The 21,304-nt window shown below is 40.6% G+C and overlaps 2 protein-coding genes across 5 annotated transcripts in view; one reads left to right on the top strand and one right to left on the bottom strand.

The window, feature by feature from the left end:
* cltca (clathrin, heavy chain a (Hc)) overlaps positions 1 to 7,854 on the bottom strand; it is a 39,544-nt gene extending 31,690 nt beyond the window's left edge. For all 4 annotated transcript variants that reach the window (XM_036524748.1, XM_036524750.1, XM_036524749.1 and 1 more), the window contains exon 1: positions 7,552 to 7,854. In XM_036524748.1, the coding sequence (XP_036380641.1) occupies positions 7,552 to 7,593 (42 nt within the window). In that variant the 5' untranslated portion in view covers positions 7,594 to 7,854. The remainder of the gene's footprint in view (positions 1 to 7,551) is intronic.
* Positions 7,855 to 17,141: 9,287 nt separating this feature from the next.
* On the top strand, positions 17,142 to 20,463 carry LOC118774137 (spermatogenesis-associated protein 22). The gene is made up of 5 exons (XM_036523295.1): positions 17,142 to 17,184; positions 17,627 to 17,713; positions 19,538 to 19,654; positions 19,792 to 19,889; positions 20,272 to 20,463. The coding sequence occupies exons 1-5, from the start codon at positions 17,142 to 17,144 to the stop codon at positions 20,461 to 20,463; spliced, it is 537 nt and encodes a 178-aa protein (XP_036379188.1).
* Positions 20,464 to 21,304: the final 841 nt, after the last annotated feature.

Genomic DNA, 21,304 nt, shown 5'->3' with positions numbered 1-21,304 from the left:
GACGGAGGCATGTGCCCCCCCCCCACCGACGGGATTTAGAGGAAAGGGAAGGAAGCAGAATGCTCGAGCTTGTGGATTCCTTTTGAGCCCGCGCTGAGGGTTTCCACTTACAAGGCTATTTATGCGGAGGTTACGGTACCTTGGAGACACATCGGCACCAAGTATAAACCCTGCAACCCCACCGCAAGGGGAAACGATCACCAGGTGAGAGTTCAAAGCTCAGCCGACGTAGCACTTTCAAAGTGAAGCACTACTGCGAAACTGCAGTGAAACCCACCTATCACACAGCTATCAGCCCTTACTGCAGCCTTCAACCCCTCAGCAATGTTCAACAAACCAGTCATTTTCAATGACAAAAACACAAAGGTAACAATTTTTTTTTCAAACAGCAGCTAAAACAAAAGCAGCATTAAAAATGAAGCTGTATCAGATTGCGCGTTAGGTTTTTTCTGCTTTTTGCATGCTCTCTGTCACCTGTGGCCACCCAGCCTTTCACAGGACTGCAGAAGGAAAATATTAGTTCCACATTCCTTTGCAGGTTACGCTCCTGAGGTCACAGCAGTGCTTTCTGTGGCTTCACTGACCTGGCAGTTGTCCTTGAAGGTGAAGTCTAACTGAATAACAACAAGTTTTTCAAGCGTCCTACTGAGTCAATTAACCAGTTACCTCCGTCTACCCCTTCCAAGCTGAGACAGAGCCACATGCATAGTCACACTGCAATTGAATTTTGGTATTCCTCACAGGACAATGCTGTTGCGCATTTTCATCTCCTACTGTTGTGGATTACAGGCACGAACCGGAATAGAGTGGAACAAATCATTGGCAAAACAGCGCTTTGCTCATATCAAGGTTTGTTACGGAAAGGACTACCCTGTGTAATCCAGCAGTGCATCTGTGAAAGCCAAACCCGGGAAAAAAGCCACTGAGAAAATCACTTCCCATATGAGAAATGGCCTTCAGGAAGCATGGCTGGGGACAGGACTGTTCTGTAAGCACAGGGCAGTTCCCTCTTTTTATACTTTCTCCCCATTATATATACGCAAGTTTATGTTGTCCTCAATAGCGGTTAAAATTGTGTAAGCATATGTCTTTATCTGCAGTGAGTGAGTACGGATCTTTCACCGGACACTGATTAAAATTTTGATTTAAAAAAGTATTACGATAATGTGAGAAAAACATACAAGTGACATTCTCATTCGAGGAGCGGGTTTGGGTAATGGAACACTACGCTACAGTTCTGCACTTTCAAGTGCTAGCCTATGTCCACATCACCTTTAACGCAAAACATGACAAGAACACAGAGCATGCCTTGTTCCTCCCCGTTAAGGCACGGTTAAGGTTGTCTCAGGCCATTCACCTCATGAGCCAGGAGCAGTTTAAGTAGAGCGTCAGGTTTTTCATCTGCATCCATGAGCTCCACACCTGCAGGCGGAACCCCCCCCCCCCCCCCCCCCCCCAAACCTGAAACCGTGTTCCATTTAAAATAAGATATTTAGCCCGGAGCTGACTCATAACCTACACTGTGAGTGTATTTCCGCAATAGCAGTGCTGTGATCCGTGACACGTATATTGCAAGTTACGTCACGTTGCTTTGTTTGCAGTGGTTTCATTCATTCATTTGTCTCAGGTGGAGCTGAGGGTAAACCCGGTTTCACAGACAACACCCATTAACTAGCTTTGCTCTCCAGCATCCCTCTGTAGCATAAACACAGTCAGGGATCTGGCTCACAGTTTCAAATCACAGCACTGTCAGTGGGCATCGAGGGCGGTAGAGTGCCAAAACCGACTACCGATTTCTCACTCTAACATTGTATCTGGCGTAAACAACGCAGGAAAACCTGAGGCATCACTCCTGCAATGATGGATAATGTGCTCTCAGTCAGCCGTGGGAGACTCTGATGACACAGGCAAGAGCACAGACCCAGTACTTTCTGTTCCCTTTCTCACGCAGAGAAGTGTCACTGCACCTAACAGCAAGGTGCTCTGGTCAGGGAGGCCACTGATCTGACTGCCCTGCCTTTCAAGCACAGTGTGCTCAAGGGGACATCAGCGGGGGGGGGGGGAGAGAGCTATGGACTCTGAGCTTACGAAGTCACCACAGAAGACATGAAAATACAGTCCCATTTTTACACAGACAAACAGCACCCCGGCCTCAGAGATGTCCTATTTCACACAGCCACCGAGCAGCGTCACCAGAGCAGAGCAGGAGTGATGCTGGTCCGCCATGCAGACAATGACAGCACTGTGATGCAGCGGAGAGATAACACAGGAACAAGATTTTCATATGCCATGCTGCTGTAATCAGAGAGGGCCACATGATTTTCGATAAGCTGCTACGAGTACCTGGAGTGACACTTCTGTGTTAAAACCGTAATGCGTGACCACAAGATTAACTGGAATCCGTAGTAGGGGAAGGGAGCTGAGAAATCTACAGGCTGACAACTCCTTTAAGTAGCATTATGTGATATACAGCAGTGCGAGCTCCAGCAACTTCAGAATGAATGTTGTTACAGGGTTCAGCTGAGTGTAACTGAAAAAGACAAGGGGAAAAGAAGCAGCTCAATGCACAGCAGAAGAGCCCAGGAAATCGCTTCACTTACAGATATGCCAGCATCAAGGAAAGTCCAACAGTAGTAACAGTGTCAAATGTAGCACTTTGGAACTACAAGCTTGCTACTATACTGCAAAGTTTCAGTAGTTCTATATGGAGGATTAAACCTGTCAAAAGTAAATGAGTAAGCAATCTGAACATACTGTGCGTAGACAAGAATAAATGAGTCATCCATAAATGCTGACATGAACAAATAAAACATAATGAATGTCATCTGAGATGCTATATTTACCTTTGTTCACGCTAATATTACTGTTGCGTTTTTGCCATTTACCAACACTACTTTTCTGGCACCATACTCAAAATTTCCATTCCATGCAAGCTGCTGATACACACAGACAATGCTGAAGACAGAAAACAAACACAGAGAGTAACAGGTACAGCCCTGTGTACTTACTGACAGCTGCTTCTCCGGCTAACAAAGAGATGAAACTATCAGCAGAGTGCATGACAGGATTAACTATAAGTGAGGGCTGACTTCTGCAGTACATGTACAGCAGACTTTACCACAAAACAGGCAGACATGTCTATGTGAAAAGCCCCAATAGTTTTATAAACTGAATCAATACTGTATAAATTCATGTGCAAATGGCAGCAGCATAGTAGGTTTTTCACCGTACAAACTGCACTAAATTTGTAGGTGTGTACTTAGTCTGTTCTCAAATCTGCTGACTAAGTCTGTACTTAATCATGTGAGCAGGCTGGTACTTGGGTGGTTTAAAAGCTGCAATCAAATGTTTTAGTGAGACACAGAGAGGGTATTGCACACCAGAGTGAACCAATTTTTGTGGAACATTTCCAAGCAGTAAATAAAATGAATAACCAATACAACAGTGTCAAGACCTTTAAGTAACAGATTGCATCTGTTGCCAAGCAAAGAATAGGGTTATCTTCTTGCCAGTGACAAAAAAACACCAACATCTACTGTACATTCAAAGTCACATCACCAATTTTTCCTCTGGGCATTCATCAGGCTAAATGACCTTGATATGACAGAGGCATCTGCGACAGAAATGCATCCGTCTTCTCATTCATGGAGCCACTTCCAGCTAAAGTGCACCACAGCTCAAGCAAAACAATAGTTTTACAATGAAATGTCTGACAGATTTAGCTTTGCCATCCCCAAACAAGTTTGCTATCTTTCCAAAGAATTCCTATCAAACTCTAACTGGTTTGTGTTTTATTGTATTAGATACTCATAGTTCAGCATTGAAAGTGGGTTCTGATGAAGGTTAAACTCCCCTGCAGATCAAAATTACAGAGCACGTGGAAGCTGAATGCATGAAATGCTCAATAACCCCTTTTCCCTTCTGCTTAAGAACAAAGCCCATGCCTGCAATTAGGAACCTGTCAGGGGATTCAAAGACTCTCAGACATTCCACACTGTAATTCCAAAGACAATGGCTATAAGACAGGCCTCCTCTTGCACTGCTGAAATAGTAGGGGAAAGGAACCAAAGCACATTTTGGATGCAAACCTCATCCATCAAACTAAGTTTCTAACTGGCAAAGATGTGCAACTAAGACCTGCAAAGAATATTTTATCCCATTTTATTCCATCAACACAGCATTGATTTAGGTTTATTTCAACTTTTAGTGGGATGCTGATTTGTAGCGAAAATACAGCTTAGAGGGTTAGAGTGCTTAATTCAGACATAGATAGCTGCTGTCAGCCAGTGTGACACTTCATGTTTTAAATGATTTATTAGAGCTTTTTCGAGGTCTATAGACATAATTCCATTGCATTTATTTGATTTGCATTTATTAAAAAGAAACAGCACCACCATAAGAGTCAAAGTGAACCCCTCAAACTATGCAAAGACAATGAAATCCGCTTCAAGAAATGCTGTTTTTTGTACTGTTATATGCATGTGACACTTGCTTACATTAGGCAGTTTGGGTCTATATGTGCACATACAATGAAAATTCCAGTTAATTGTGCTATGACACAAAAGTGGTCTCTGGATCTGTAAAGTAAATATGGCTTCCTCTTCTGCTGCAAAATTAATATTGAACAGGTAAGTCACAAATGTGAAAGGATTATTTTTTGCTGAATTTGCCTTTCACTCAGTGACAAAGATAAAAAATTGCATGGGTTATATAAAACCCTCAATGAAATACCTGGGTAAACGGGTACAAATTAAGCTTGCAGAGTTTTCAAGGTCATATTTAAATCACTAGTTGTAAAATATTTGCTGCATGTATTACTGATAGCCAATCTATAAATGGTAATAAATACTGACTGTAGTATATGATTTTTCACAGTATACAATTTCATTCATAATCTATGTCACAGCACAGTAGTGTATTGATTTCATGCTATGCAGCATAAGTGCAGATCAATAAGTCCAACTCAATTTAATAACACTAAACATTTAATAACTCATACCAATACTCCCCTGAATGCAAGTAAAAGGATTACTTTCCTTTGGTTTAAGATATCTTAAAGGCATACCCTACCAACCCGACATTTATGTCACACAACTCTTGCACTGGATCACTTTTCTTTCAAGTATACTGGAAGAGGATGTTACCCAAATTGTTTACCACTTGTGCCATACCTTTCTGGATGGAGTGCGCTATGCCCTGATAATTCGCGTTTCATAACAGGTTGCGAACCTGCATGTATCTGGCAGATCGTCAAATGAGGCTGGCGTGTGACAGTGACAAAGTGCAGTGCCTATTCACGCATCCTTCACCGTCAGCACTTAACAGTCATAACAGCCGGCTGTAACGGAGCAGCAATGACATGGAGGGGAAAAAAAGGAACCGAGTCCACACTTTCACAGCGCCTTACGCTATCTGCATCATGTGCATTAGCATCATGTTCCAGGTTATCTCAACAGCTGCTTTCTACCTAAGAACATATCACTTATTGTGGTCAAATTAGTTCAGTGTACTTGAAATAAAAAAAAAAAAACATTAATTTCAGTCAATAAAAAACCATTTACTAACTACAGTCATGATTGCAGTTGTGTCAGAATACATCTACAGCCATATAATTGCATGTATAGCTTGTCAAAAAAGGAGAGTAACACAGGCTATGCAAACAATTCATCATAACAAAAGGCAGCAAACACAATCATAATCAGCTGTGGAAGATTAGAAGGTCGATTTTGATGCGACGAACTAAACAAAGACAATAAAATCAAAGCACGAGTCAGACGTATTGAGTATACAATTAGCTATGGGTCCCCTCGTGCCATGAGCAGAGGTACAGTTTCAGAGATAATACAGAACCGAGGAAACACGATTTCCACTTCCTCGAACTGAACCTGGCAGGTTCAGCAGTGTCAATGTATGCAGAAGGGTGCGTCAGTGCAAAGCTCAAGGCATTCATACATTACTCGTAGGATCTATTTCATTGGTCCCCGTGACAGCAGTCAGTGTCTGCCATTCATTCTGTGGAAGCAAATGTTATCGGCTCTTATCACTGTCTAACAATTTCCTAAACGACCTCGGGAGCTGTGCATTTCCCGCATTTCAATTCCGAAATCATCAATTATTTCCTAAACATGACCCCGTGAAATCTTCCATAACCACGACTAAACGCAAAAGCATCTACGTCGTCCTTTAGAGGACATTGCAGACGAAGAAACGCTCAGTAAAGGTTTCACTACGCAGCTTGCTACTTTAAGTTAGTTCCCTCGCTTTCAAATACACCCCATCTGCTAACTGCGGTTATATATTCACATACCAATCTTCTACAATCTTCTAACGCTAAATCTGAATCACCACACATCTGTCCTTACACCTCGAAACATCACAACAAGGTGTATGCAAACTGCCACATCCAACTACCAACGCTAATGAAAAAACAAAGCAACCTCTATATGGGGAGCTAAATCTTATCAAGATTCGAACTAAACAAAACTGATACGCTAGTTATATTAACTAGCTACAGCATTCGATTTAGACGATTATAGCCCGGCTGGCTATCTATCTCAGCTTGCTAGGTAACTACGGATAGGTGCTGTCAAAAGTAGCCGGCATGCTACCGATGTACCAGCTCGCTAGCAAAACTAACATCTAAAGGTGTGTCTTTCTCGGCACCTGCTGTCGACAAATTCTCCACCTTACAGAGAGGTGTGTTTGTCCAGCATTAACGTTACTCTAAACGTCACGGATAGGATGCTTACGACCTTACGGTGCTATCGAGAGTTAGCTAGCTCGCTGCGTGGGTGTAGCTACACGAACACTTCCTCATGAGCTAGCCACAAACGGTGAGACTGACAGCTCAATTAACGAGCCGGTAAAAACACTATTTTACCCGTGCGGATGGACCTATTAATATAACATGTTAGCTACCTACGGATATTTTTTACAGCCAACGTAAAACAGCGTCTGTAAGTTACCACTAATGTCTATTAGCCAGTTAAATAAGAAATTTCCAAAATCCGCTCTTGTGTCTGCCGATTCAGCGATCTCCCTCTAGTTCTGACAGATTCGCGCTCGTTAGCTGTCTAATGTTAGCTAGTCTACTCAGCCAGCTTTCAATGAACCCGACCTCAGTCTCAGCTCAAGCGGAACCTCTGCTTAGCTGGTTAGCCAGCTACCTAAGTTGTGTCAATCACTTGACTCATTGTAGCACCTTGCAACCATTTCCTTAGCTAGGCAGCATCGGTCAGCTAAGTAGCTAACGCTATGAATGTAGCTAATAACGAGCAAGGCTGCAGAGTTACTCAACAGCCAGCTGGGTGAAATAATGTCAAACAGCCGGCTTCCGTGTCCTTAACTAACCAAGTTAGCTCTGAGACGGTGGCTAAGTTAGCTGGCGTAGCTAACTAAGATGTCATGACTAACTAAGCTAACTACACCTAGCCACACAGCTAAACGGCAGGGCGATATCTTCGTTTTACCCGGGGTGACCTGCTAGTTAGTTCCTCTTAATGAGCAGGTTTTACTGTCCACATAATTTTCTACGACTTTGTACATCCATACCTGCAGGTGCTCCTGGAAGCGGATAGGCAGGATCTGAGCCATGGCGGTTCCTCTCTGCTCTCACTCCTCCTGGATCTCCAATTGCTAACTACGGCTTCTTCACTCAGGTCCGACCCGGACAGCCACAGAACGGCTTGTTAGGGGTCCAAAGGAGTAGATGGGAACTCTCTTTTCGAAATCTGATGTCAATAGGCTAACTATCCTTTTCGCCCGTTGGTGTTTACTTGTGCTTTTCCCTGAATGACAATCAGCGGCCGCAGCACTGAACTCTTGAAACCTGCAATGGCGGCGGAAACAGCTCAGGAGAGAAACAATCCGGAAACGACTCTGGACTTCACTGTGGCGGAAGGATACGGTTAGTCACACGAAGACTGTGCCACATAGAGTGGTCATTAGTACATGTTTGTTTTGCGACTGAGTTGTTTCGCGCTAAACAAAAGAATGAATCTGACGATTCTGAGAAAAAACTAAAATAGAGACTTTTCGGTGTCTCTGACATAAGGGACAGAATAGTATAGGTACTATTTATTTGCGATTCGCCCTTTGATTTTTGCCACATCATTCGTCGTCGTGAATTGACGTCAGTTCCGGATTTTCTAAACGCTGTTCCTTAGTAGCGTTTCAACGGGTGTTGTGAAGGTTGCGCTGCCCTGGTCGTGTATAGTAGTGAAAATTAATAAGAGCTGGGGTTGGCTCGGCGTCATACTAGTTCTGCATGATTACAGATATTAAAGGAAGGTGTCGATTCTCTGTTTCTCTTATATCGTAACATGCGTGTCATCAGAGCTGATGCAGGTGAAATGTCGTTCCGCTGGTAGTTATTACATTATTTGCGAGCCGCTAACGGTTACCGCGCACGCAGAACCTCGTTTTGCTGCAAGTGATTCATAAACAGTGACCTGCAGAAAGGACTGGAAGTGCCAGGGAAAACAGTGACGTAGTTGGGATGTCAAACCGCGCATGCAGGCTTCAGAAATGCTTTACACTGGTTCTCGTATGATATGAGTAGATTGAAAAAACATTATTCTACTCTGAAATCTTGTTGGCTGCATTATATGACGCATGAAGGTCAAACAATCATACATTTACTTTATGAGGTGTGACACATTAAAACATATACGAGGACTGCAATAAAGATAGCTGTATGTTTGATAGTTCAAATTAATTATGGTCAAAGGGGGAAAGGCGCCTTTGAAAGCTAACGGAATAGTCCAGAACCTTGCTTCCATTAATAATGCAATCTGAACTGTTATTTTACACCCAACCTGCTGTATGGCCATCATAATGTTTACATTAATAAAAATATCACAACAACCCTGTAAAGGACATCAACAAAAATCAAAGGGAAATAATTGCATGGACTGCAATGAAGTTTATGATCATGCTATGTATGAGCTCAGTTTCTAAATGTAATTTCTAAATGTCACAAATAAATAATTGACATGTATTCAATCTAGGAATAGCCATAGACAGTGCATTCTTCACTACATTTGGTCAGTCCATTGTTAAGGAGAGTGGTTTGGATAATCCTGTTGTAGGATAAGGAGAAGGTAATTATTTATTATTTAAATTAAATTAAATTATTTATTTTATTTTATTTGTCCATTTTTGCATGAATCTGAAGTGTTGTCTCTCACACTAACACTGCCACACAAATGCATGTTCCTATCAAACACTTCAGTCTTTTTATTGACCAGTTATTTCTGTATGTATAGTTATGTTCTTTAAATAGAAGAAACACTTAAGCATTTCAAGCAATTTTACCTTTAATGGACCTTAAGTAACTGGTGTAATAGTTTAAAAGAAAACGTGGTTATAGGTAGGCATGAAACGTGGGGAATGGCATAACCACATTTTTAGAGGTCCAAGCTTCTCAGCTAGGCTGTAGTCACCCACTACCACAGCCAGCTCTATCAGATTTTCCCTGCCTCACCAATTTAATGACTACACCACCATCTTTTTTTAAATGGCAGATCACTTCACTGCCTGTTTTATCTCTACATGGCATAAACCAAGAATGCACAGTTTTATTTTAGCTTAGCTAGTCCTGATAATGGCTGTGATGACAGTATATCACCTAAACCGCAGTGTATTGGGTGCTTATGAGTTAATTGCTTCTATGAGCTGCAATCCCTTTTTTGATTTGTCAGGAATTTTTCACTAGAGTAGCATTCAGGTGTTGGGTTTCAGGACCTATGAGAAGGACTGCCTGCAGCCAATGAAAATGACTGTTCAACAAAGTGATGGACCAGCAGCTGTTTCCTGAAAAACCAGGACAAGAGAAAACAGCAAGAAACCTGCAGAAGAGGAAACACACAATGGGGGAAAAAGCTCCAAGTTAACAAAAGCACATTGGACAGAAGTGGAAGATGAGGAGCTTCTTGAGCCATAGAGAGAACAGACCTGTTCATCTGATCCTCTGTTTTCCTGGGCAGAACTGTATGGCTTGGAAAAGGCAGCCACATCCTGTGGTAGTGACACACGCTGTATCATAAGTCTCCAGTTTCAAAACTCACATGAAATCAGCTGTTATCATTATATGTAAATTACTCTTTCAATTTCATTGTCAATGTTTAATTCTTAATGATATCATGTGTATGTTTATTTGTATGAACTGACATGCAATTGTGATTGTAGGCATCTAAAATGTGCCTCCTGCATTGCTTGAAGTGGTAGGTTTGAACAGAACCTACAGCACAATATGGACAGAAGTTAGTTTGATGAGTCAACACAGTTCCATCCTGTACATTTCCAGGCAGTCTTGCATCAGTTGAATCATCGTGTTTGAGAATCATATGCATGCTCAGCTTATTCTTGGGGTGAGAGGTACATAGTCACTGAAAGGAATTCTTTGAAAGTCACAGACTTGACAAAAATGCAGTGCCCTCAAAGGCTTGAGAACATTTTCTCTACTGTTCTGTTGATTCCCTGGCTGCTGAAAGTTATGAATAAACTCCCATCTTACGACATACCTAACCAAGATCATCTCCTATGGGAGTATTTTATTGTGGTTTGCTTCATTTATGAATTTTTATGGGAAAACCCAGTGTATTTTTTTGGTATCATTTTATTTTTCACCAATGCAAAATCAGTCGATAAATAAATAAAGATTTAACTTGGCTTGTGTTTCAACACCCACAAAGCACTTGAGAAGTCATGTTTCAGAATGGGAAGTAATTACATGTAGCCTTCTCTGTTTTGCTCTTATCTGCTCAGTTGCCCAGGTCTTCATAGTAAAGTCCACTGTGAAATGGTTTCATCACAGGACTCTTCCATAAGGAAATTTTTTTCTGCTATGAAGAAAAAACATTATTATATCACTTATTTGTTTAGCAGACACTCATAAACAAGATGATTCACATTTTACCCATGATGAGTTTATATAGCTGATGGTTTACAGAGGTGATCCATATTAAATACCTGGCTCATGGATACAACAGCAGCAATCACTCTAGATTTCAACCTGCAATCCCCTGGTTACACATTTTTCCCCTAAACACTCTGCCACATCAGGGATTATCATGGTTTTCACAATGTAAACATGGATTACAAAAGTTAAACTGCAGTAATTCTGTCTGCAAGCTCATCATCTTAGATAGAGAGTGATGTATTTAGCCAATTAGACAGGGGGATGATCACAATGAGAGGGAAAAGGCCAGGTTGGGGATTTTGCCAGGATGCTGGGGAAACCCTCTACACAGTGCAATAACAAATCCTTTCAGTAGGATGCCAATAAATATATGATAAAAAGCCATTGCTTTTGAACAAATCAAACCTTTTTAGACCAGTCAACATTTTGTCTTGCCTTTTACACATTGCACAAGAGGGGATGACTGCCTATTCAGCATGAATAACATATTGCACAGCAAAAGAGTTCAGCTGAGGAAATATGGGTTGTAAAAGCCCTGTTCAAAGTCACTCTGTAAATCATTCCTTTGGCTCATGATTGCTTCCAGTAGTACACGCTTAGATTGCTTTACAGCTATCGTTTTCCTGCCGCTACCTGCAGGGACTGTTTACTTTGATATTGTAACGGCAGTTGTCCTTCACTCACTCTGTTCCTTAGCAATATGACTTCCACTCCTACAGACTCCATGGTGATAACAATGAAAGAGGACTGAACTATTTCCATATTTTATAATCTTATAATTCAATTTAGAGCAACTTATCCTATGGATTAAGACAACATAATTAAAGTCCAAAATAAAAATGTTTGTTTTTTTTTTGAGGCCCTTTTTGGTGGCATTTGGGGAGGGAATATTTTGCAATGTTATAGTACAATGGCTGGTGAAACTATATACTGTGCAGTAGATAGCATGTGACCATATGCAGTAATCAAGTGTTCATTTTTGTAGGTAAGACGTTGTTTTTCTGTGGCTTATAGTGCCAAAAAGAGTTCATTACTTCAGGTTTACTCTTTTTCAGCTGTTCACTTGGATAACTGACATTGGGTACAGTAGGATATAAAAATACAAAGGAAGTAGCTGATTTGGTCAAAGCTGCCAGTTGTGAAGCAGAGGATTTCTCTCCGTTATACATGGAGTTATCTCCCTGCTACATTTGTACTGCAGATTGAACAGCCTGCCACAGCTGGACGAGTGTGAGTACGACTGAGTACCTGGCCCAGTTCTGATTCTGAGAAGCACTGTGTCGTCATTGCTTTCTTTCCACTTACTGTTGTCCTGTGGCCCTATGGGCAATGACAGCCACAATTGACAACCTTCTCTTAGGAGGATCCTTTGCATCCACTGTGTTGTTTGGCCTGAGATTGTGGGAACTTTGCAAGTCACTAATACTAGAGGAGGCTAAGAGTTTAGGATAATTGTAGCAAACAGTTATGATACTCACACAGTCAGTCACAGATTTATAGGTTACTAGACTGCCGTTAGGATTGTTAATTATCTTGTGTCGTCCGGGCTAATGGACTTTTACCCTCAGATTCACAAGGTTTTTTACAACATTGTTCATTATGTTACCTCATAATAACAATAAAACCATTGAATATATAAGCTGCTCGGGGTTCTGACAGTCCTAGATAGATTCTGTTCAAAGGGCTACAAACTCAACATTTTTTCATTCAGCTCATTGGGAACAATTCATATATTTGCTCAAAAAAATTTCATGCTCAAAAATGAAAAAATACAAGAACTATTTAAACCTTACTTAGCAACTACTGTACATGCTTATCATCAGGAATCATGGTTTTCTAAGAATAGCATCTTTTACACATCTTTAAAGTGTAATATCTGTAAGAAATACATCAGATACTTCAAAGACATAAAGTTACCAGAGAAAGAAGTTGACAATAATTTTGCTGGAAAAATATGAAGACCATAGATAATTACATTTTTAATTGTTTATTGTGTCTCTTTTCAGGAGTTATGTCATGTTATTATGAGGGCTATTGAAATCTAAGACCACATCTGGCAAAGATCAAGGTATAGTGTAGCAGAGCTGAAGTGATTAGCTCGTGTGAGTCCTGTGTAAAGCCTTAGGTAGCGGGTAGCAGGTAGCTGAGCGGTTGCAGCGGCTACGTTGCTCCCAGAGACCTGGTTAAGTAGCGTTGTTGCCAACAGGCTAGCAGCAATTTGCCTTTCACACACTCCTAGATTTACCTGTATTGAGCCATACCCCTATACCAGCCAGCACACAGTCATTATATATATACACACAGATGCACAGATGTGTACATAGCTTACCTAATTTATTTGAATTTGTTTGCTTTGTGAAATTTCACGGAAGAGCTGCTTGTTAACAGTGTTGCTGCTTTTGTGTAGTCACACAAAGTCATACAAAGTCGGGTAGAGCCTGTGTGTGCTTCGATTGGTTAAAATCAGTCAATATTTATTGAAGAAGAGGATCCATTATTGCTTCCATGTTTGTTCTTTAAGCATGAGGGTTTGTTTCCCATCCCTCACACAACACACATGCACTCAGTCACACAGATACATATGCACAAACACTCAGACAAGCTCACTGGCCTGTGACCTCCATTTGCCCATACAGTGACTGTTCCTGCTGTTCCTCCTATGGCCCACAGGAGACGCTGATTTGCACACAGGATAGCAGGTGGCATTCTAGTGAGGCAAGCAGTTGAGGACTGAAGTGTTATGTGATGGTGGGGTGAAGGTTTGCTGATAGTGGAGTTAGGTTAGGGGTACACTTTTAGGGAATGGAAGCCTGTGCAAAGGCTCATGCTATTAAATGCGATCATTGTTCACATGGGTCAAAAGTCATTCTTATAATTTTCAGACCCCAAGGCATTCAAGGTCCCTGAGTCCACATGTGACCAAGGCTGTAAATGTTCCCATTCATGGTCTTTTTTTGTTACCATTGAAAATTTTGCGATCTTCATGTTTTCATTTATGAAAGGCTGTTTATAAATCAAGAAGACTACGTCATTTGTTAACGTTGTCAACTAACGTTGTTAACTACGTCAAATAAAATAAATGTAAATTTGTTCAAGCTTAGTGAAATTCCAGAGGTGGCTGATGATGAAGTAACTGATATTCTCCATATCTGGCTCTACAGATATATGATCAGATAGATTTACAGCGTTTCTCAAACCTCTCCTGGAGGACCCCTTGTCCTGCATGTTTTAGATCTCTCCCTGCTCCAGCACAGCTGATTTAAATGATCAGTTTGTTATTAAGCAGGAGTTCATAACGAGTTGAGCATTTGAATCAGCTGTTTTGGAGCAGCGAGCGATCTAAAACATGCAGGACAAGGGGTCCTTCAGGAGAGGTTTGAGAAACGCTGGATTAAAACACAGTTTAGAGTGAAAAATAAAGGAGGTAGAAGAACCTGAGGAGCAAGGGAGAAAAGGAATCACACTAATCCAGAAAAATACAGTTTTGTTGTGCATTCATCTCATTTACAGTATTAGAATCCAGGATAGATACATGATAAGTTATTCTGGGATAAACATGCCATTATAATGGAGAGTCAACAGGTCATGTTTTTGACATCATCTGAATTTTTTTCAGGTCACAAAAATTTGAATTGAATTTGGCTTATGAAGGTATATGTAGCGGAGCTGAAGTGATTAGCTCGTGTGAGTCCTGCGTAAAGCCTTAGGTAGCGGGTAGCAGGTAGCCGAGTGGTTGCAGCGGCTACGTCACTCCCTCTGAGACCTGGCTAAGTAGCGTTGTCGCCGACAGGCTAACGGCAATTTGCCTTTAGCTCAACTGGCAACGACGCTGGCTGTAAGGGGTTGGCAGCGAGCAGTAAGAACCTCAGTTCGAAACTCGCTCGCTCGCCGACCCACGTAACATCATATTAAAAAAAAAACACAACGCAAGATACCACCCGTTACATATACACTTCACTTTTCAAAAGGCCTTCAATAAAGTATGTCATGACTGACTTGTTATGGCACTAAATTCTGCAAGAAACAGAAGCTATCTTCGCACAAATCCAAAATAAAAGGTAGAGGTAATATCTTTAGTCTCGTAAAACGAGGTGTAAAGGGGATTTGATATAGAAGAATAAGAAGGTGGATCCTGGAAGGTATTTCAAGCTACTTTCTGTTAACAGATTCTGAGCGCACAGAATGAAATGAAGTAAAAAATAAATTTCTCACTGACACTAGAAAGTATTTCTTCACACAGAGTTATAAATACATGGAATATTATTTGCAAAAGAATTAGAAACCCTTGGATTATTTCATAACCAAATTTCAAATGATAAAAGTTTCACTCTAAATCTACTGAGATTAATTTTAATGGACATTTCTTATCTGTTTCTTATTTTTGTTTGTAATGGTGTGGTATTTATAGTTCATAGACTAAACAGTTTTTACTGCATGAGACGCAGCACAAAAACACTGTTTATGTGACTAAGAGGAACTGAATTGACTCTTCTTATAATGGATTTAGCTGAGCTGTGAGGTTTGTGGAGAGGGACTAAGGTGGTTGAATTGGATGGTCCTAACAGACACCACATCCCCCTTCATCACAGTAAGCGGAGTTCATGGTAGGAGATTACTTACAGAAGCCCAGCAGAAAAGAGCCATCCAAACACTTGGGCCAGCTGAAAACCAGGACATATAAGATGCTTGCAGCATACAGTTTTTGTACATGACTCTGTACGCAAAATCTAAATAGATTTTTATACATCATTTCCAGGGTTCTGATATCGTAAATTGTTTGAAATGTGGTGAAAACATTTCAAAAGCAACTTAAGCCTCTGACCTTAATTACCTTAGCCTATGCTTTAAAACGGCCAGCCCAGTGACAGGTGGCATCCTGTTATCCTCAGTCTCTAAAAAATTTCCTGCCTGCACAAATCTCAGAAAAAGCTTCAAGTCAATTGTAGAGTCCAGATGCACAAACATTGTCACGTATAAATATGCATTTCTATATTTGGTAAGTTATTATGTTTGTCCATTCAACTAAATATATTTTTGAATTGAGGGGTTCAAGGACGTTCTATTCAGACGGGTGGCCCAGAACGCCATCTGGCGGAGACAATAGAGACGATGGGTCGTTTCGTTATTCGAGTCGCATTATTATTTCGTCACAGATCTGCACAGTGCTTCAACAGAGCTAGAGTGCCATCTAGGGACCAAAAGAAGCTTCATCGTTGTAATGCAAATATTTCCAAAATCACAAATGAGGTTCCAAATGTAATCCGTTATTTTACAAGAAATAAATAAAGCATTCTCTCCGTTGCTGTAAAACGCACATTTGAAGTGAAACACAACGAAATATATAAAATTTTATAGTAGCAATAATAACAACAACAACAATAATAATAATAATAACAATAATAATAATAATCATCATTTTCTTGTCGTGAAGTAATGAGCTTTTCAGCAAGATAGACTACATTAGCGTACATTGGATTGTCAGCACCCTAGCTACCTCGCTACCCAGCCGTCAGTCAAACCGCGAGCTTGTCCTGGCGCGTGCCTAACGGGTGGGCCTCGAAGCCGGAGAAGCTCGAACAGATTGCTTAGGCACAGTTTCAAAGATTTTTTTTTTAAGTAACCGATATAATTAACGTTACCATTATTGTTTAATATCCATACTTGTACTCAGCTTCTGCCTGACACAAATGACCAAATACTTTGCTTGTTGTGTGAGGTAAATGCTGCGTATTAATTTGTTTGAATATCTGTGCAAGGTAGCTAGGCAGTCACTCGTTTGTCGAGTTTTAGACAGCTAGTTTGATGTCGTTTGCCAAGTGGTTTAAAGAAATATTGCCAATATTGTTTTTATTTGCTAGCTTCCTTGTCAGTTTATGTTTCGCTAACGTTATCCACCATACGTTAAGTATCCAGCCACCTGGATTGTTAACCACGTATACCAACAGGTTTTCAAATAGCAGATTGTTGCCAAGCGAGAGCGTAGTTTAAATACACAATTGTATAATGTAATAATAGTTTGCAGAACTGCTAAAACGTATAGCTTATTGGTAACTACTACTACTACGTATACCTTGAAACACTGTTAAAGCACGGCACTCTTTATGGCTAGCTTGTGTGTTTGTGTTTTTTAAACCGGTTGACAGATTGCTGTTGTTTTATTTTGTCTCTATAGTTGTCCGAGTGTATATTTTGGTCAATAAAGAAATGTTACACTCATAAAATGAAAAGGAATTTGAGTGAAAATCAACCCAGACCCACAGCAGGTAAGATCGCGTTCGTTAGGCTTACAGACATTTCATAAATTTGTGTAAATGTATGGTATGTAAATCTTGCAGTGTAAATAATGTTATTACAAAAGTATGTGGCATATCCGAATAGCTAGTTTGTTTTGGAAGAGAAAATTAAACGTCTCAGTATCTAAACATATCTAACATATGTAAACATAAACATATCTAACAAAACATCTGTGTGTAAACATGCCAACTACATCGTACTTTATATACTCCTTGTCTCAGAACGTACTGCATGTAATGTGTAATACGCATGCACATGTCTGACTGATGTCAATATTACCCTGTGCAGCGCATTTGAATTTTTTACCTTTAAAAGCAAAGAGTGTAGTTAAGGTAAGAAAGTCCTTGTTGTAAAAATGATGTAAAAACCTCTCTGTAAAATTGCATCTTGTTTAATTTGTGCCCTGTGTAGGTTGCCTGTCTGTGCCTCTGTTTAATCAAAAGAAACGAAGCAGATTACCTTTGACATCAAATCCCTTAGAGAATGAATTCTGCCCCAGTAATGAATACTCACCTGCGCAGAGCTTTGCCTCTTCTTCTTTCTCATCAGGTAACAAGGTTCAAGTTTGCATTTGTGTGCATTCTAGGGGATTGTTGCAGTTATTTTCACTAGATGGCACTACAACAAAGGGATTTTTAAAATCAATTTCTGTCATACTTTACCACCCATAATAAGCAGTGTTCACAAGGGCAATGGAAAAACAAGGTCTGTAGTGTTGGAATTCATTTTCTCAGGGAGTTGTGGAAATTCCAAAGGTAGCAGCCCAAGTTATTCAATACCTGCTGAGCAGAAGACTGAGTGGAATAGGCAAGGGTGTCCGATCAGCAGACCTGTGGCACAGTCTACAGGACGAGGCTACACACCACTGCCACATCCGAGCAAAACCGGAAACATGGGGTAGAGTTATTGGATTCTGCACTTTATAAGTAATGATTCTTTAAAGAACATAGAAGGTGTTTTTGATGCATGAATACTCTAGAGCTGGCAGTCTATTTGCCCAAGGGTACAGCAGCAGTGTCCCAGTGAAGAATCGAACCAGCAACCTTTTGGCCACATGCTCTTTACTGCTATGCTACACTCCTGCCTCCAGCATCATAAATCCATGTTTAATACAATTTACATATTAATAAGTCAAGTTTCAACACTTCTGTTCTATGCAATGAATAATGCTTTATGACCTACATTGTGATGTGACCATCATTCCATGTCATTGGAAATTTACAGTATCCACAGCAAGGTTAAATAAATATGAAACTCCATTAAAGTATAATTAGTTACAAATCAAAAGTCTGGATGAACAACCAACGTAATACTTTTATTGTTACAGCCTTAGCTTATGCCATTTAATGTTTATTTTAATGTTAGCATGCCTTCAATAATGACACTTTAATTTCACACCCAGTTATTATTTACACTCACTGTATTTGCGGTTTCAGGTCACAGATTGGACAGCAAAGGTCATCATCATGGCATAGCTCCAGTGCACAGCCAAATGCCAAGCAAAGTAGCTTTCCCAACAGCAGGGTAAATGTTCAGGACAAATCCAAACCTCACTACAACTACATGCAAACAGGACATCAGCCATCGTACCGACAGCCAAGTTCCCCAGAGGCCTTCCATCAGCAACAGCCAAAAAGGCCAAAGACCACCCCACCACACCCACCAGGGAGCGGAGTGCCGTGGCAGAACTCAGACTGGCAGTTGAAGCCTCATTCCAGCCAATTTAAAGAGGGTAGTCCTAAACTATTCCCCACTGGAACTGCTTCACAGTCGCAGGTAATATGGAGAAGCTAAATATATTTCAAAATATTGTTCATAGCTAAATGGAAATGGATAAGATTTAGACAGTAGGGCATTGAATAATAAAATAATAATGATATACTTTTTAAACCTAGCCTAGCTTAGCTTAATTATGTCACAGCAGTGAAAATATGCAATATTCAAGGAAGAATATTATTCTGTTACCCATCTACATTTTACAGGATGAGAGTATGCAGATATTGATTTAATGCTGTTAGCGTCAGCTAAATTATCATTCATGACTAACCATGAGAGTGGGTGTGTATGTGGGTTCCTGAATCCATATCGTTCACTTTTCCAAAATCATACATTTAGAAATACAGTGATAGGTTTGATGTTAACGTCACTAACAATACATTTTGCTGACGTTAGAACAGCATTTCATTTATATAATGTCAAAGTTGATCATATCAACTTAAGTGTTATGACTGTGCACACTGTCAGTGACACACTATATATGGTTTATAGGTATTAAATTTATAGTTTGCATTTTTGCTCCCTGTATTTTGATGAAGTCGGCAGTGTTTCAGATGAAACCAGCTGTGGATAATTCCTTGCGGATTCTAACAGCAGTCATTGAAGGCATGAAACACTGGAGCCAGTACAGGGATAGAGGGCCCTTCTTATTCGAGGTTTTTGGTGAGTCCCTCCGGCTCAACTTGTGGACGGATGTTTCTGGAAACTCAGATTACCATGCTTATTGTATTATACATTAGAGCCGAGGACAGATTTCTATGGTGCTTGAGCAATCCTAGCAGCTTCTCCTTTTCCCGCAGCTGCCCTCGACTCTGCAGTCACAGTTGGAAGTCATGGTGCAAAGAGCTTCCTCTTGAGAGATAAAACGGATGCTGTGCAGTGTGTTTTCTACGAAACTGTAAGTCCCAACCACTTCCTCTGGAGACATTGTACCTAATTCAAGATTGCTGGAGGATGGATGTGGCCTGTTTGCTACAGGGGTGGAACTGAAAGCCCCACCTTGCTGCATGTGCCTGCACCAGGGGTGACAGCTGCATTTCTTACATTCCTCCTTCTCATATGAAAAGTAGGTCTGCTCTTTGCGCGCTCAGAAAGAGCTGAGGGAAATCCATTTGACTTGAATTAGTCATGGCTTTCAGCATAAATATTATAGAGGTGCTAAAAATAAGCATGCGAATTTGATCTGCAACCGTGTAGCGAATGAGCAGACTCTAAGGCGTCTAAAGCGAGAGGTAACGCGTCTCCTCTTTATCCCCATCTGCCGCGGGCCTCCCGCCCAGGACCGAGACCTTCCCAGACTGACCCGGGGTCAGGTCCACCGCTGCGTGGGGAACTACCACCCGCAGAGGAACCTTTTCACGTGTGTGTCCGTCAGGCCTGCCTCGTCCTCGGAGCAGAGGAACGCCCAGGAGTCCGTGAGAGCGTCCGACGCGGAGATGAGGCGGCTGGTCAGATCCTTCAGTGAAATGTAGCGCGCAGGGCAAGAAGGGCACTGCCACTGGCCACACAGCAGCATGACTTTGAGGACTGAGAATGCGCTCATGAATTTATTTAAGTTTCTTTACACTGGAGTGTGAATCCAAATACAGCTATTTCAAAAGATAAATCGAAGTTGACAGTTTAAAACTTTGACCACATTCACTTATCCTTTCCTGTATACCCAATGTTAAGTTTGTGAAATTCCATGATTTTCAATTTTCACAGTTGATTGTTTTATTAGAGGTTAACACATACACATGTGTAAATACAAAGAATGATAAAAACAAACATACATGTATAATTCCATGAATAACTTTATATTTATTTTATTCTCAAATGCCAAGAGAATAAAATCTTTTCATCAGTGATGAATGTGCCTCATCATTGTAACTCATTGCCTTTTCACACAGAAGACAACAAAATATATTTACTGTTTATGGTTTAGGAAACATTTTATTACAAAGAAAATCCACAGAACAGCTAACAATGTTAAGGTTTACGGTTAAACACACATCGATGAGGTAATATTTCAAAATATATATTTCAAAAGGACATTTTAGAATGAAAAGTGAGCTCACACAATTAGTTTATTTACAACCAAAAGTTACAATGGAAACTCAATACAGCTAATCTACAAAACAGAGTTTCACCAGTGTTAGACTTTACATACAATGTTTAACACACTTTTAAAAAAATCCTGTGCGACAGTTCCAGTCAAAGCACAGTATTGTGAGGTCTAACATGAATATGAAGATTTCTCTTTATCATTGTTGGTGATTTCAACTGTCAACATGATTACAATGAATTTGCATTTTATAGCAACCCATCCACTCC

This window comes from Megalops cyprinoides, chromosome 3 (genome assembly GCF_013368585.1).
Source record: "Megalops cyprinoides isolate fMegCyp1 chromosome 3, fMegCyp1.pri, whole genome shotgun sequence".
Taxonomy (NCBI): Eukaryota; Metazoa; Chordata; class Actinopteri; order Elopiformes; family Megalopidae; genus Megalops; species Megalops cyprinoides.
The sequence above is the reverse complement of the archived record's forward strand: the minus strand, read 5'-3'. Positions and strand labels throughout refer to the sequence as shown.